The 16,640-nt window shown below is 49.0% G+C and overlaps 1 protein-coding gene across 1 annotated transcript in view; it reads right to left on the reverse strand.

Moving 5' to 3' along the window:
- The window catches only part of LOC125937806 (kelch-like protein 29), a 253,204-nt gene extending 237,657 nt beyond the window's left edge, over positions 1 to 15,547 (reverse strand). The window contains exons 1-2 of the mRNA XM_049652729.1: positions 15,425 to 15,547; positions 14,964 to 15,269 (exon numbers count right to left, since the gene is read on the reverse strand). Of these exons, the coding sequence (XP_049508686.1) occupies positions 14,964 to 15,269; positions 15,425 to 15,547 (429 nt within the window). The remainder of the gene's footprint in view (positions 1 to 14,963; positions 15,270 to 15,424) is intronic.
- Positions 15,548 to 16,640: the final 1,093 nt, after the last annotated feature.

Below are 16,640 nucleotides of genomic sequence, written 5' to 3' on the forward strand. Positions count from 1 at the left end.
AGGGAAGAGAACTGGGAGGGAACAGACAATGCTTGGGAGCCAAATACAGGCTGGGCTTTCACTAAAGACCACAAAGCCCAGAGATGGAAGATGAACACACAGTTTAGTGTCCTGGAAAAAAGTGTGTCTGGTATGTAGGAAAAAACATGGAACAAAGATCATCCTTTGTGGCTCAGATTTGGATGCATGGTTATTTCACACCCTGGTGAAGGGACCCCTTATTGAGCCACACATTTTAGGGAATAATCCCTACTTCCACATGACAATAACCAACACAGAGAGAATACTCCACGGGGTTTGCACTTTTGCACCCAGGAGAGCTTGAAATAGCACTAGATTCACAGGCAACAACCCCTCACTTAGACCTGTTGCTCCCGCCCCTCCCCAAGCTGTTCATGATGCTTTTCCCACATTCTAGGATTTGGGATTCCAGTTCCTGCTCTGCCCCTGACTGGTAAGGCTTAGATGTCATTTCCCTTCTCTGGGGCTCACTTGCTCAAACTGTGCAATGTGCTCAGCGCTGGTTTAGGCCCTTAGGGGTAAATCAACAAAGGTGAGGCAATCAGTCTCCCAGGGGCACACGGTCAACTGGGGCTCCTATGAGGTGGTCACACGGACAATCCCTATGGGCGGGTGGCCTCTCCCAAGGAAGCCATACAGGGCAGGCAGGCTCTAAACTGGGCAGGGAGATGGCCAAGCCTTGTAGAGAAGGAAGAGGGGGAGGGAACTTAGGCTGACCTCGGCCGGGCCAGAGAACAGCTCCTTGGAAGTCGCTGAGAGTCACTGTGTCAACAGTGCACGTTTCCTACTCCTGCAGCCACTTCAGGGACTCCGCTCTCTCAAAGAGCAGATCCTTCCTTCCGTCCAACCCATGGGCAGGCATGACTTGCTGGGATGGGCTCCACACTCCACTCCACCATCCTCACGGGCATCACAGGCTCATACACGCCCAGCCGTGCCACCAACATCTCTCAGAGGTGAACTCCATGCAATGCCTCCTTCACCTCCTCTGCAAAGCCAGGTCAGGTCTTCCAAGCTTACTTTTCACAGGGGGAGCAGATCTGTTATCTGTATTGGGCTTGTGAGCTTTTGGACCTGGGCCAGGGGCCGGGGATAGACAGACTGAGGCTCTGGAGTGGAGGGAGGGAGACCACAGCAAATATGCTTGCCCTTGTAGGTCCTCCAAATTCTCCTTGCTCCTCGGGGCTTCCGGTGACTCTGCCCTTCCCCACCCCCCACCCCATGTCACCACAGCTCTCCAGCAAAGAGCTACAGTTCAGATCGTACCCCCACACTCTCCACTTGCATTGTCTGCGTCTTGAGATGAGGCACTGCCCAGGAATGTGGAAATTAGGGAAACAACGGAACTGAGCTTTCATACAGATGAATTCTGTCTGAGTTCCTGGAAGGCAGGAATTTCCCTCCCACCCCTAATTTCCTATAAGCCCGATACAGGCAGAACAGAGGGCAGCAAAGCTATTATTAGTGTCATTACATGAGGTAGCTATGTTCCAAGAGACGAAGGAAGATCCCACCATTTCTAGGAGGCCGTGCTGGGATGCTGAGGCCGGATCTACCTGGCAGTGAAGGCCACGGCTCTTCAGCATAAGGCCTCACTTCTTCATGACAGGAGACACTGTCCAGAACTATGTAAAAAAGAGACACTGACTTCAGAGTCAGGCTATAGATTTGCTGGAGAATGGGCAGCAGAGAGGGCAAAGTCACTGTAAGGAGAGACTAGCTGATGCTTCAGTCTCAGACTACAGGTGTTAACGTGGCTGCTGAAAGAACATGTTAACGGGGCCAGAGGCTCCAAACCAGAGGAAGGGGCCAGGCTGGGAACTGGACACACCAGTCACGCCCTGAGAAGAGGGTGCTCTGCCCCCACACTCTGCCCCACAGGCATCCAGTCACTTCTGCAGGTGGCCACCTGAGCTGGGGATGGTACTGTCACAGCCCAGGGACACTGACTTTTAAGGCCACCCACCAACCTTCTGCCAAGCAGCCTCTTGATATTTAGCTTCCCGGTGATGTACCTTCAGGGGGAGAAATCAGTTCAGTGGCTATCTTATTTCTAGTGTAAATCACCAAAATGCCACCACCTAGAGACTGTTCAACTCTGGGTATGCTGCTGGTTAAGTTGGAAAACCCCAAGTGTGGAGAACTTGTATGGTAACCCCAACCTGTGGAGACACCCTCAATTGGCTAACATCCTCACCTGCTGGTGGGTGTCTCCAAACATGGGGCCACATGATGTCTATCCATAGGAGAACGGACACGCGGCAAACTGTGGTACCGCCATGGAATGCTACTTAACAATAAAGAATGACCTACAGAGACACGTGTCAACATGGATAAGTGGCACACGGTATGCCGAGTGAAACCAGCTGGGCACAGAAAGAGAACACAGTGTATGTTTCTGTTTCTATAAAAGTCAACAGCAGGCGAAGCTAATCTATGGTGAGTGACATCAGAAGGCAGTTGGAGAGCAGAAGGGGGATGGCTTGGAGAGGGGCACAGGGAACCTTCTGGGGTGATGGAAATGTTTTAGATCTTGTTTCGAACAGTAGCCACGCAGGTATATACAATTACTGACACTTGCAGAAATGCACATTTAAGATCTGTGGACTTGATTGTATTGGCCTCAACTATTGTACTTCAAAAAACAAAAAAAGTAAAAACAATGTGAAACCACAGGGCTGAGGACACAGCAAGTGCTCTCAATAAAAGCTGCTGCACTGTTAAAATACATGCCTCCCCCCACTGCCCGGGCAAACTGTTTCAAGAATTTATTAGGAGAACCAGTTTGGAATATGTTTTTTGAGAAGGCTGCTTTTTTTTTTTATTGTGGCTAAAATACATAAAATTTACCATCTTAACCATTTAAGTGTACAGTCCATCGTCATTAAGTATATTCACATTGTTGTGCAACCAACACCCACCATTCATCTCCAGAACTTTTTCATCTTTCCAAACTGAAAGTCTGTACCCATTAAAAAGAAATCCCATTCCCCTCCCCTCCCAGCCCCCGGCAGCTATCATCCTACTTTCTGTCCATATGGATCTGACTACTCTAGGCACTGCATATATGGGGATTCATACAATATTTGTCCTTTTGTGACTGGCTTATTTCACTTAGCACAAGGTCTTCAAATCCATCCATGTCATAGTGTATGTCAGAATTTCCTTTCCTTTTAAGGCTGCATAATATTCCGATGTAGTACAATCCACCTTTGATGTATCCATTCACCTGTTGATGGACACCTGGGTTGCTTCCATCTTTTGGCTATTGCGAATATGCTGCGACGAACATGGGTGTATAAATTACCTATTTGAGTCCTTGCTTTTCACTTCTTTTAGGTATATACCCACAGAAATTGCTGAATCATACGGGAATTGTATGTTTAATTTTTTGAGGAAATGCCACATGGTTTCCATAGCGGTTCTGCCATTTTGCATTCCCACCAACAGTGCATAAGGTTTCCAATTTTTCCACAACTCCACCAGCAACCGCTATTTTCTGTTTTTTAAAAAAGTTTTATAATAGTCCTCCTAATGGATGTGAAGTGGTATCTTCATTATGGTTTTGATTTGCATTATCCTAATTATCGGTGATGTTGAACATCTTTTCATGTGCTTATTTAGCCACTGGTCTATCTTCTTTGGAGAAATGTCCTTTCAAGCCCTTTGCCCATTATTTAATCAGGCTGTTTGCTGTTGAGTCGAAAGTAAATAAGATTTAATGGTAACTCCGCGCAGGTCTGAGAACCCAGTCTTGCCCTCCCCACTGTCATAAGCTCAGTCCCCAGATGTCAACCTCACATCCCTTATACCTAACTCACCCCCTCCCACCCCCCCGCCATGGGTCACATGGAACACAGGAGCAAAGAGTTAGGATAAGCAACTTGCCTTCCCCCTTTTCCTAGGACCGAGGAGACCATCACTGGCTCAGGTGTCTATTCCAGATATCAAAACATGTTTCTGAAGTCCAGATGTCCCAGGAGGCGTATCCGAAATAAAAACAGCTGACAGTTAGAGCTGGCTCTCGAACTGTGACTTGACAGTTCAGTGAGTGCCTGCCCCAGCCCTGCAGCCTCCACTAGGAGTCTGCACCAACAAAGATAGCTTTTTGTGGTTTCTGCAGAATCTAGGAGAGAAGGCTTAAATTTGTAGGTGAGAACGTGAGCAGAGCAGGAATGTCCTTCTCACTCCGGAATGTGAGGGAGAAAGCATGGGGAGAGGCAGGGCTGTCATCTAGAAACCTAGGGCCGGAGCCCTCACCACAGGATGATGGTTTGCGTGGTCTATGTCAGCAAAGCAGAAGCCTCAGCTGCTTCCCTCCTGGTCTCTCCACGGCCACCTGTAACCTTCCCTGCGTGTCCCAGTTACGGGCGCCTTCCGTGTTGTACAGCCCACATCCATGGATCTCTGCACGGCCAGCCTTCTCCCCAATGGGTCTCAGAACATGACCTGTCAGATACCTGGGGCCAGGGAGGAAATGTCCCTTCCAGTCACGAGGGAGGTAGTGCTTCATAGAGAGGAAAAAAGTGACTTCCATGATGCACAGTTCCCATGAAAATAATTGTTCTCCTCTCGGGGTGGGGAAGGAGGAAATTTTAAATCTTAATGCGAAAAGCAGTTTCCCCATGGCTCATGAAGCAACCCAGGTGTTTCTTTCTTTGCAACGCATTGCCATAGATTGGTAGATTGAGATGCTCTGGCTCTTTCACTTGGCACACCTAGGCTTCTGCAAGAAGTATGTTCCTTTCACAGTTTGAATATTACTCAAGTTTTGATGATTAAAGCTGGTTGGAACAGCATGAACCGAATAGATTACAGCACTCTATTTACAGCAGACTCTTCACTAGCAAGATCAGCCAGACACACGTGCTGCACGCAGCCTCCGCGTCTCAGCAGCCTGGCTTCCGAATGCGGTACTTACACTTCCCAAATTCCGTGGTGCTCTTTGCTTTGGGTTCAGAAAGCCAGACTCAGAGCACGGGCATCTTATATTTCTTCACATCAACCAAATAAGCTAAATTAATGGGAAAATAACCTGCCCATATCTCAAGAGGTCAAAATCGTGCAGAAATGCAACAAAATGACCTCAAGAACGACATGGGTATGAGCTCGCTCTCACTCAGCATCGGGGAGATGGACAGGGGATGCACATGAACCCCGAGCAGGTGCCCCTCATTACAGCCCACCCAGAATGGCAATCCTATTCTGGACAGGACGCACCAGGCAGGTGCCCCCACCAAGGTGAGCACTGCTGCACTGGCCAGAATTCAGTCTGCTTGTTATCCTGAAGGTAGAGAAGTTGGCCTCATCGATGAGGGATTCTAGATGGGAGCTTTAGAAAATCACTGCACAGGATTTGGCAAGACAACCATACTTGGGCTTCCATGCTGCACTCTACACCCATCTGTGATGAAGGACCAGGTTTGGGGGTTTTGTTGGTATCCTGAATCCATTAAAACCATACTGTGGTCCTGCCACGTATGGCTAGACCACAGCTCACACCACATAGCACTCTCTGGGCAACTTATGTGGGGGTCTGACCGGGCCCAAACTGGTCTGTCTGTACCTTGTTGGATAAGCCTCAGAATCATGCTCGTGGCTGTCAAGGCGATGTCAAATGCAACAGAAGTTTCTAAACGCTAACTTCCAATTTATCTTGTCACACGCTGGTAACAGTCTGAGGACTAGGCCCAAAGTAGCACTGCTTTCTACTCCTCTCTCCTGGCTTGGAGAGCCTGGCCAATGGCAGCAGTAGCCAACCCATGTGGTTAGGCAGAACTGAATGGACCTCCACAGCAGCATTCATTATCAGGTTACTCCTCCTTTGGTCTGTCTCCCAGAACTTCCCAGGAAATTCCTGGCCTGGATCACTCATTGACCTTACTGTACCTGCTTTCTATATGCTCCATGAGAAGCCATAAGCTTCTGTGTTAGTCTGGGAGTTCTCCTCATTGGGACCTTGTCTCAGGGTGTCTAATAGGGAGAACCCAACATGGGCTAAGGTCCGAGGCTGAAAGACAAAGATGGTCCTTGCCCTCTGGGGGACCATGATGCCCAAGACGAACCCAGCAATAACCATTTGTTCATGTGATCTGGAGCAGAACCCAAGCCATCCGTAGACACAGACAGCACTTGTGACATGCTGGGCACTGTTCTAGGCACTTTGTAAATGGGAACTCATGTAATTCTAAGATGTTCGCTTCTGGTACGTTTAAGTCAGCGCCCCTTAAGAAGCCTCTGGCCATGAAGAAAAGTGATCAGTCAGACCCAAGCCTTCAAGATAACTCAGAATCAAATGGTGATGGCAGCACGTTTAAGTGTGAAGATATCTGCAATCATATCGGTGGGCCTCTGTGTCTTTGAGTTTATTGCAGGCCTTCAAAGAAAATTAGCTGGACCTCAACTTATCACACCAGCCACGGCAATCAGTGAGCAATGAGGCTAAATGTGTAATTACTGTGTTATTTTAATAAGCAATTTATATTCTGTATGAAAGGGGATATTGGCTCCCTTCCTTTTGCAGAGGTTGGCAGTTGTTGGCAGGCCAGGCTTGTTCATCCCTTTAACCCATCCAGCACCGTGTTTGTCGCTCTGACCTCTGGCAAACGCTCTGTCTCTCTAGAACTCATCTGCAAAATGGGAATAATGCCGCCGTGTCAGCCGGTGAGCAACGAGTGAGATGCCACGGGAAAGGAGTGGGTCCTTCCACTGCGCCTGCTCAGTAAATAGTTACTGAGCCTGCACTCATTTAGAAGCTCCAGCAGCTGAATATCTATCATTAAAGTTCCTCCAGAGGCTCAGTTCAGTTGCAGTTTTGCTCCAGGAGCAAAGGCGCAAAGCTGATGGGTGAAAAAGAGAAGGTAAAAAAGGAAGTGTATTCAAACCCCGGTTTCACCGTCCCCCGCCACCTCCCAGTGTCGCTAAATATCCAACAGGAAAACAGGGCCGATCTGGCAACAGTTAGCGCTCTAATTTGGCCTAAGCCTTTGACTAGGTTTTGCTTTTTCACATGACAGAAAGAGTCCTCTGGTCTGTTCTTGCCTCACTGCCTCTGCCCTGACCCTGCTGCTCAGAGCTTTGCGGGGAGGCTTGACAAAAAAGAAAGCCTCACGCCTGATTTTACCTTGAGGGTGGAAACCAGCCCAGGAGCGAGGATGGGGGAGGTGTGGAGCTAGACAGGCAGGTGCACAGGAGTGGCCTGCACCAACCCGTTGCCCTCTGCAGTCCAGCCCTTCCCTGGCACTTCCTGTGTGGTCACTTAGTTACAGGTTTGATCACAGGCACCGAAACCATGCTTTTCTTGTGGTGAATTTCAAACTGGTGGAGCCTTCCTCAGCTGAACGAGGTTTGGAATAGTTAAAGTAAGGAGCAGACATAGCTTTGTAGTGTCTGTTCCAAGCTCTATTCACATCCTCTACCCATCTCCCCCTTCCCTCCCAAAAAAACGGACCTGAAGAATAAAAAAAATAGGAATTTCTAGCTGTACTATTTTTCTTTAAAACAATGCTTATTTTGGGGCGCCTGGGTGGCGCAGTCGGTTAAGCGTCCGACTTCAGCCAGGTCACGATCTCGCGGTCCGTGAGTTCGAGCCCCGCGTCAGGCTCTGGGCTGATGGCTCGGAGCCTGGAGCCTGTTTCCGATTCTGTGTCTCCCTCTCTCTCTGCCCCTCCCCCATTCATGCTCTGTCTCTCTCTGTCCCAAAAATAAATAAAAAACGTTGAAAAAAAAAAAAATAAAAAAAAAAAAAAAACAATGCTTATTTTAAATTAAAAAATCTGGTAGGGATAACACCTTACAAATATGATACAAAGAATGGACTTTGTGTCAACTCTCAAAAGTGCCAAATAGATTCAAGTTATCATGGGAATGAAGAAGCTCCAAGAAAATTAGTCTTCAAAGTCTCAAGTCATAAATCCTAGAAGATTCCATTTAGATTAGTTGGAATTCATCAACAAGCATATTTAATAGATATGTGCCCAAATATAGCATCTAAAATTCCACACAATGGACAACCCTGAAGATATAACTGCATAGCCACTGAGTAAAAAGAAAATCCAAAAGTAGGCTTTGATGTCTATTACCTGACACCTTCTCTGGTCATAAATTTATGCAGACAAACATTTTCACTCTGAAGTTTTGTGCCTAGCACTGTGTTAGGCACTGGGATTCAAAAGTGAACAAATCCTAGATCAGTCTTTAGTGCAGATACATCCAGAAGGATGTATCTTGAATTCTTTGTACATCATTTCTGTTCTTCAATTTGCTATTTATTTATTCCACTGTCTTAATACAGAAACAGATGCCATTCAAGCATCTGGAAGTTTTCTCTTTAGCATTCCAGGAACTAGAGTAAATGGAAGCAGGTGGGCAAATCTAAAAGTACCGTGAATGTTGGTCAGCCCTGGTTAATATTCTTATTTAAGCTCACATTCCTTCTAACAGAATTATTCTATTTAAAATGTTAATTAGCACAGGGGCGCTTGGGTGGTTCAGTCAGTTAAGTGTCCGACTTGGGCTCAGATCATGATCTCCTGGTTTGTGAGTTCAAGCCCCGCTTGGGGCTCTGTGCTGATAGCTCAGAGCCTGGAGCCTGCTTCGGATTCTGTGTCTCCCTCTCTCTGCCCCTCCCCTACTCACACTCTGTCTCTCTCTCTTTCAAAAATAAACAAACACTAAAAAAAAAAAAATGCATAAAATAAAATGTTAATTAGCACAGACAACACAGTACCTGGCAAATAAAAGGCAGTGTGAGGTAGTGCAAATGCACTGAGACCCAGTCTAGAGGATCAGAAACACATACACACACATGGAAAAGACAAAACAGAGTGGTAGTTGACGGATCTGGGTTCAAACAGCTGTACAGCGTGGCTAGATTTGTGGTCTCGGGCCAGCTGATTACCTTTCTGAGCCTCATCTTCATTTGTAAAATGTGGATAATCCCTACCTTGCAGAGCTGATATGGGGATTAGAAATAATATATGTAAAGTACTAAAATATAGTGGGCAATCATAACTGGAAGCTATTATTATTATATTATTGGCATTTGTTATAGGTTTGATGATTGAATAATAGGTAAATTAGCTGACCTCTAAAATCCGTGTCAACTCTAAAATTATGATACTAAAAAATGGAATTAAAAGTTCATATATCAAATCCACTTAAAGATATTTTTAACCATTTTAATTGTGATGCAAATCTCTATGCTTTTCAAAGTAAGTCCTGATAATGAGACTCATAAGAGTACAATATATATACACACCGCGGTGTACCATGAAAACAGTCATGGTCAAGTTTAGCAGGATGGGTATCTACGGCTTCTGAGGTCTCCAGGGGTTGCTGCTGCCAATTCTACTTCGCCTAAGCTCTCCTTTTGAGAACATTTCTCTAGGCCAGACACTGGGATGCACGTTTGACTGGGGTAATCTTGGCCACGATGATTCCCTTCATCTTCAAAAGACAGAACGGAAGCTTACTGAGATTAAGGATCGTTCCAAGGTCACACAGCTAGGAGGCAGCAGGGAGTGGACTTCAATTTTGACTCTAAGCCCTTGTCTTTACCCACTCTGCAATGTTGCTGCAACTCAGACAAGCCCTAAAAGCTAAACATAAGAGATTCGAGAGACTTGCCAGGAAATGTACACACAGAGAAGGAAGAAATTTCAGTCACATCTACTGCATTCTTTATTTGACTCTATTCTGTTGTCTGCATTCTCACCAAGTCTCTTAAAGAGAAGATCAGTGTAGGGGCGACTGGGTGGCTCAGTTGGTTAAGCACCCGACTTGGGCTCAGGTCATGATCTTGTGGTTGGTGAGTTTGAGCCCAATGCCCAGCTCTCTGTGCTGACAGCTCAGAGCCTGGAGCCTGCTTTGGATTCTGTGTCTTCCTCTCTCTCTGCCCGTCCCCTGCTCACGCTCTGTCTCTCCATCTCTCTCAAAAATAAATAAACATCAAAAAATTAAAAAAAAAAAAAGAGATCAGTGTAATATATTAGTGTAAAAAGTGGTAGAATACAGCTATCCTTCCTCTCGGTAAATATCCAAAAGAAGTGAAAGCAGGATCTCAAAGAACTATTTCTACACCCGTACACATATATTGGAAGATTCCACTTACATGAAGTATCTAAAGTAGTCAAATTTATAGAAACAGAAAGTAGAATGGTGGTTGCCAGGGACTGGGAAAGGGGGAAACGGGCAGTAGATGTTTAAGGGGTAGAAGGTTCCAGTTTTGCATGATGAGAACATTCTGGATATCCATTGCACAACAATGTGGATATTAATACTACAGAACTAAACACTTAAAAGGTAAAGATGGTAAATCTTATGGTATGTGTTTTTTTAACCAAATTTTTTAAAAAAAGAAAGAAAAGTGGCAGAATATATATTTGTATATATGTAAGTATATATGTTTTTATATATATTTATGTATATGTGTGTGTGTGTATCCTTAAAAGAGTTAATGGTTTAAAATTTTCAAAACCCTATAAATAATTATAAAAACTGATACCTGTGGGGCCAATAGCAGCCTTTGAATGTCTGGGGAGCTGAACTCTTTCTTGGCCCAAACCCGATGCCCTGCCCTAACAGTGCTCAACTGTTCTGTTCCAGCTTCTGAATCACTACCTGCTACCCCAGAATACCAATAATCTATGAACTGTCTGAATTTCATGCAGATATCCTCTCCCAAGGGAAATGAGAATTCTTCCCCTTCCCACCCTAAAGGTGGAAATGCCCCAAGACAATTAAGTTCATTTCACGAATAGCTGTGTTGCTAATGATCAACTTGCCTCACCTTCATTTGCAGCTCCAATTTCCCTGTTTTCAAAGTGATTTCTTTGAAGAAAGTACAGACTACTTTCCTGACCTAGGACTTTGGGAAAATAAGCGTGTAGCTGTTATAGGAAGAACCACAGGATTTGATTTTAGACCGGTCCTGATCTCTGGTCATTTTTGATACAACAGGCAGATAAAGAATTCTGACTCACTTTTCCTTCTTAACCAAAATTATTCAGACCATTTCTATGGTAAAATTTACTTCAGATGAAGTACTCTCCAGTGATTAGGTCATCCAATTTTTGTAGCATATTGGGAAATGACCCTCGATTTCCTGAGTATAGCAAATGACCATCTTCTGCACAAACTGCAAATATTCTCCTGGTTTCTAAACAATTTGGGTCTCCATGTGATTTATCTGTCCACAAAGGGATTTCTTATTCTCCAGTCATCTGACATGGTTTCTGCCTTGGTTTATCTTCACCTGTCACAACCTATGGCTGGATTTCTTACTTATGGTGTTTCTTCCTCCGCCTACCCCCAAGTAGGCATTTAGTTGACCGATTATAGAATCACAAGGTTGGTTATAATTCCGTTTCTCCATCTGACTTTGAACTTAAGTGTTCCAATTACTTCGCTTGATCCTAATAAGTCAGTAGCGTGCTAATGCTTGCCTTGATATTTCTGAAATATACAGGGTGTGATTAGCATGGGACTGCATCATTAGAAAGCAAAATGAAAGCGGGCGAGCAAAATCATGGCTCGCATTTAAGCAAAGCTGCCTGTTGAGTGAACTCACAATGTTACAATGATCCTAGGGACACTATATGTATAACTAAATGTATATTGTATTTGGAAAAATCCTCTGACACTCTGGAGCCATCTGTCTTTTGCTACTAGTAGAAAAGATCCTAGAAGGATCGGCCTGGCCCAATATACAAAGTTCAGAAGTCTGTTTAAGCATATATAGCTGAAGACATAAAGAATCCTTAAACCATAATAGGGTAGGGAAAAAAATAAAATGAAGAAGGAAAGAAGGAAGGAAGGAAGGAAGGAAGGAAGGAAGGAAGGAAGGAAAATCTTTAGTCAATTCTGCTGGATTGTACTGATATGTGGGGGCCATAAAACAAGAAAGCTTTATGGTAAGCCTGTTGGAAGAAAAAAAAAAATACCCATGCATACACAGATATCAAATGGGATGCTAAAAAACTACACTAGCATCAGTGGTGCTGAGGCTATTAAAATTTTTTAATCCCTTTATATCTGTGTATAACTGGGAATAGTGTAAACTTTTGGAAACTAGCAGGAAAAAAAAGGAACCAGTTTAAACTGGGAATGATATATGGCCAAATCAATTGATAAATAAAAGAAAAAAAAGATAGCAGAACTGAAATTGATGCCAAAGATTTATAAGGTTGACTAAGTAAACAAAAATGGAATGGATCACCATGGAAATGCATGAATATTGAAATAGGCAAGATTTGAATAGACTAATGATACGCCTCACTTAGACTGACAGGTGTTGATAACAACTCTGACACTCAATCCACACCAACATCCACACTGCTAACATGTTTATTCCTAGAAAACAGGAGCTGATTTAAAGGTTCCTTTGGTAAGAGCTTCTACAAAAAATACATTTTTCTAAATCTTAAAGAGACTAACTCAATTCTCATCTACTTGAAAAACAAAAAAGGGTTTTATCTATTTGCTTGCTGGATATGAGGAGCTGCAGTTAGCAGAAGTCATTCTCTTGGGCTCCAGTCTTTGTTCCAAGAAACCTCTCACAAAACTGAATTCTCGCTCTGGCTTATCTCCCACACTGAGTACTTGAAGTATGACCACCACTCATTAGAAACATAATTAAAAAGACACAACACTAGATCCCCCCCCCCCAAGCACATACAGATGAAAACCAATAATCCTTAATCTATTTGTTACCATAGCTACCATAGGATTTTTTTTTTTTTTTATTTCAGTACAACTCTAGGTATTTCGTTTGGATTGTTGCTTGCAAATGAAAGTTGGAGACCTATAAATTTCTGTTAACTGTGTAGAAATGGGGAGACAGAAGAAAATGTTTCTCTTAATCACAATTATGGTTTATAAGATGCTTGTACAGAAAAGTTATTAAAATTGGTTAAATGCATCAGCCCATAAACCAATTTAAATGTCATTAAATTCATATAGAGTTTAAGGACACATATGCTAGTAATTACCTTATTTATAGCAGGATGATAAATCAAGTGCACTCAGAACAATGCATGGGACAGAGACTGTATTCATCAGTGGCACACAGCTCCATACATGTAGAAACACCTAGACTATGTGACCACTCATATACATGCATACCAACCAGCCCTTAAAAGTATTCACCTGTGCGTTACAGGGCAACGATTTCACCAGGTGCCAGGATGAGCAATCTGTAAAATTGTTCATCATCCCCCTAAGAGTGAAAAAAGTTACCTTTACACTCCCCCAATATCATTTTTTAAAACATCAGGAATGAAGTGGACTAATTAATTCTGCCATTCATCCTAAACCGAAATAATTCCTTAAATCTGCTCTCCTAGGGCTGAGCTGGACAGAAGACCACACAGCAAGGGGAGGAACTCTGTAGGGACCAGACAGATGACTTTAAAGAGACTGAAATTAGGGTAAATACAGCTGTAACCAGGACAGATCTGTCACTGCAAGAGGTGTCCAAATCCCGGCGTAGCTCGGCTGATGAGGGGCTGGAGCCTGTATCAGTGGAGCCTGACTGTCCCTGAGCTGACGAAGTGGAAGTTTCGCGGGCAGAAGCAGCAAGGCGTCCTCAACGGTCCGGTCCCTCCAGCGCCGAGGTCTCGCCTAATGCTACATAAATACCTGCGTCCACGATTCGCCCCGGGCGCGCCGCGGCGCCAGCACCGTAGGGCAGGGGAGCGTTTGCAGAGCAGCAGGGATGGTAAAGGCGGCGGCTCCTTACCCATCAGCATCCCCAGAGACCCGCCAGAGGACCCGCCAACTGACCCCGTCTGCGATTGGGTTCCAGAGCCCAGGAAAGACAACTGGCTTCTCGACTGGTGGACCCAGGCATCCGAGACTTGCTCTCTGAGCCCACCCCTCCTCGGTGACGGTTGGACGCAGGCAGGCAGCGCGTCCCCGCCTTCCCCAGCCAACGCAGACCCGACCTGCCCCCGGAGCAGCCTCGGACCTGCCCTGGCTCTCGGGCCCCGGGCGAGTGCGCCCCTCCCTCGGGGCCCGGGGCCCGCGCTGCCCAGCGCCCGCACCCGCGCGGCGACCGCAGAAAACCCTCGCGCTCTCGGCCCGCTCCAGGCCACGGAGACACGGACGTGAGCCCTCGGCCACCCTGCACCCCCGCCGGGGTCGGGGCGCGCGTCCACACTCCCACATTGCACACCTCGGGGTCCACACTATCCCACACATAAACAACCCCTCCCCACCCTACACCACGTCCTCGTCCCTTCACCATCCCCGTGGGCTCTCTTTTCGGCGCCCCCCAAACACGCTGGCACCCATAAGGTGTTAAGGGAAGGGGGGTCACAACAAGGTCTGTGCGGGTTCCCTCCTCATGGTTTTTCAAGCTCCTCCACCTCGAAAGTTACTTCGGATTGAGTGAAGAGACCTGGTCCCCAAATGCGGGGTCTGCGGACGCGAATCGGCAAAACCCCAACCCGGCTTCCGGCTGCACAGAAGCGCGCGCCTCCCCAAAGGGCAGGGCGCGCGGCCGCCCCCGGGGTCCAGCCCTTCGGTGCCTCCTCCTGGCCCCCAGCCCGGCGCGGGCCCTGGGCCGCTCTGGGGAGGTGGCCTGGAGAGGAACGCGCACTGCCGGGCCCAGCCAGGAGGGTGCCGCGGCCGGGGTCACACTTGCCTCCAGCACCCCCGACCATCGCGACATTGGCCCTGGGCAGCCCCAGCGCATACACACCCGGGGGCAGGAAGTTTTTTTTTCCCCTCTTTTCCCCCTTGGAGCAGCGCAGGCGCAAGGGCTCCTGCAGCCTTGCGAGTCCAGACGCGGGAGGCTCCTGCCGCCGCCGCCGCCGCCGCGGGAGCCGAGCCCAGCGTTCCGGGTTCTCGGGCCCCGCTCCCAAGCCCGGCCCGGCCCCGCGCAGCCTCCAGGACCCAGGGTCCCCGGCGCCGCATCCTTGGCGCCCTAGCCTGGCTCTTACCTCCGGCCGCGCCGCTCCGGCCCCGGCCCGACGCGCAGAGAGCCGGGGGTCGCGGGTGGGCGCAGGAGGGCTGATGGATAGGGGACGGCGCCGGCGGGTAGCGGTAGCTGGGGCCGCTCGGGTCCTGGCCGGGAGAAACGGATCCAGGTCCACCTCCTTGCGTTCCTGCTCTCCGCCGTCTCCCCCTTTTCCTTCTCCTCCTCCTCTTCCTCCTCCTCCTCCTCCTCCGCCGCCGCCGCCTCCCGGCAGCCCAGGGAGGATGCCCGGGAGAGGGAAGTCAGTCCTTCTGCCTGTCAGCCTGTGCGGCTACGCGCGGCGCGGCGCGGCTCTCACCGAGGCGGCGGCGGCGGCGGCGGCTCCGGCAGCATCGCCCCCGCCCTCTCCCCGCAGCCGCGGCGGCCGCGGGGCTGGGGCTGCTCCGGGCTCGGGGCTCGGGCTCCGGGCGGGGGCTGCGCTCAGGCGCGGCGGCCGCCGGGGCTGCGGGCTGGCGCTGCGGAGCCGGGGCCGGGGCTGGAGCTGCAGCTAGATCCGCGGCGGCGGGGACGGCGGCGCGGGGGCTGGCGCGGCCGCGGCGCGGGGACCATGCTCCCTTCTGGCTCGCTCCGCTCCGGGTACCGTCTTCTTTAGCTGCGAGGGAGGCGGGCTTCGGCGCGCAGCCAGGGGCGGGCGGAGCCAATCACGGGCGCCGGAGTGGGCGGGGGTGGAGGGTGGGGGAGGCGGGGCGCCCCCGGCCGGGCACCCGGCGCTGCTCCCCGGGCCCGAGGGATCCCCGGCAGCGGCGCGCCCGGCCCGGGCCGGAGTGCCGGCGGGTGTGTCCGTGCGTCCGTCCGCCGCCCCCGCCCCTCTCCCTCCCCCCAGCGGCGGCTCCCGGCGCGCCCGGCTCGGCGGCCGCGCCCGCTCGATGCGCTGTGCGTGGTCCCGGCTGCTCGGCCCCGGCCTCCCGGCCCCGCCGTCCCCGGGTTGGTGGACGCGGCCGAGGCGAGCTCCCCGGCTGCTCTCAACACCTGAGGAAACTGGCGGAAAAGTTTGAGAACGAAAAGTCCAATCGTCTTTCAGCTTCCGCCCTCCCTAGGACACTCCAGCCACGGAAGGGAGCAGGAATTGTTCAAATCTCCGAAGAACCACGACTAGCCCAGCCCGCCCGTCCAGACCACAGGCCCCCTCGTCCGTGCACTCGACTCTCCTCAGTGCACGCGGACTTTCCTGTTTACACTGACCCACTCGAATCCACTCGACCTCGCTGTTTAGTCAGCCCTTACTCAGGCCACACTAGACTTGCTTGTCTACACACCCGTCCCCCTCTCACGGTCTACACCGACTTTCTCAGCCCCTTCACCTTTCTGTCTACACTTGCCGTCCACACAGATCCTAACGTCAACTCTAACAGGAAAGGTTTGGCTGGAGGCCCGTGGCAGCCCCCAGTGCGGACTTTTCCATTAGGCCAGAACATTCCATTTCAGCACCAGCCATCCCTGGTAACTCTCTAGCTCTGGTTTTTATTCCCTGACCTCTCCCTCCTCCCCTACCTCCCCCTCGTCTGGTTTTGAATTTCAGAGGAAATATATCCCCTACCCGCAGTCTAAATGTAATGTTTGTGGATTTCAACCTCCTCCCCCCACCCCACCCCACCCCCACCCCCACCCCCACCCGGCTCTCCCTAGTGAAGCTGTGGATGCC

Source organism: Panthera uncia (assembly GCF_023721935.1).
Source record: "Panthera uncia isolate 11264 chromosome A3 unlocalized genomic scaffold, Puncia_PCG_1.0 HiC_scaffold_12, whole genome shotgun sequence".
Lineage (NCBI taxonomy): Eukaryota > Metazoa > Chordata > Mammalia > Carnivora > Felidae > Panthera > Panthera uncia.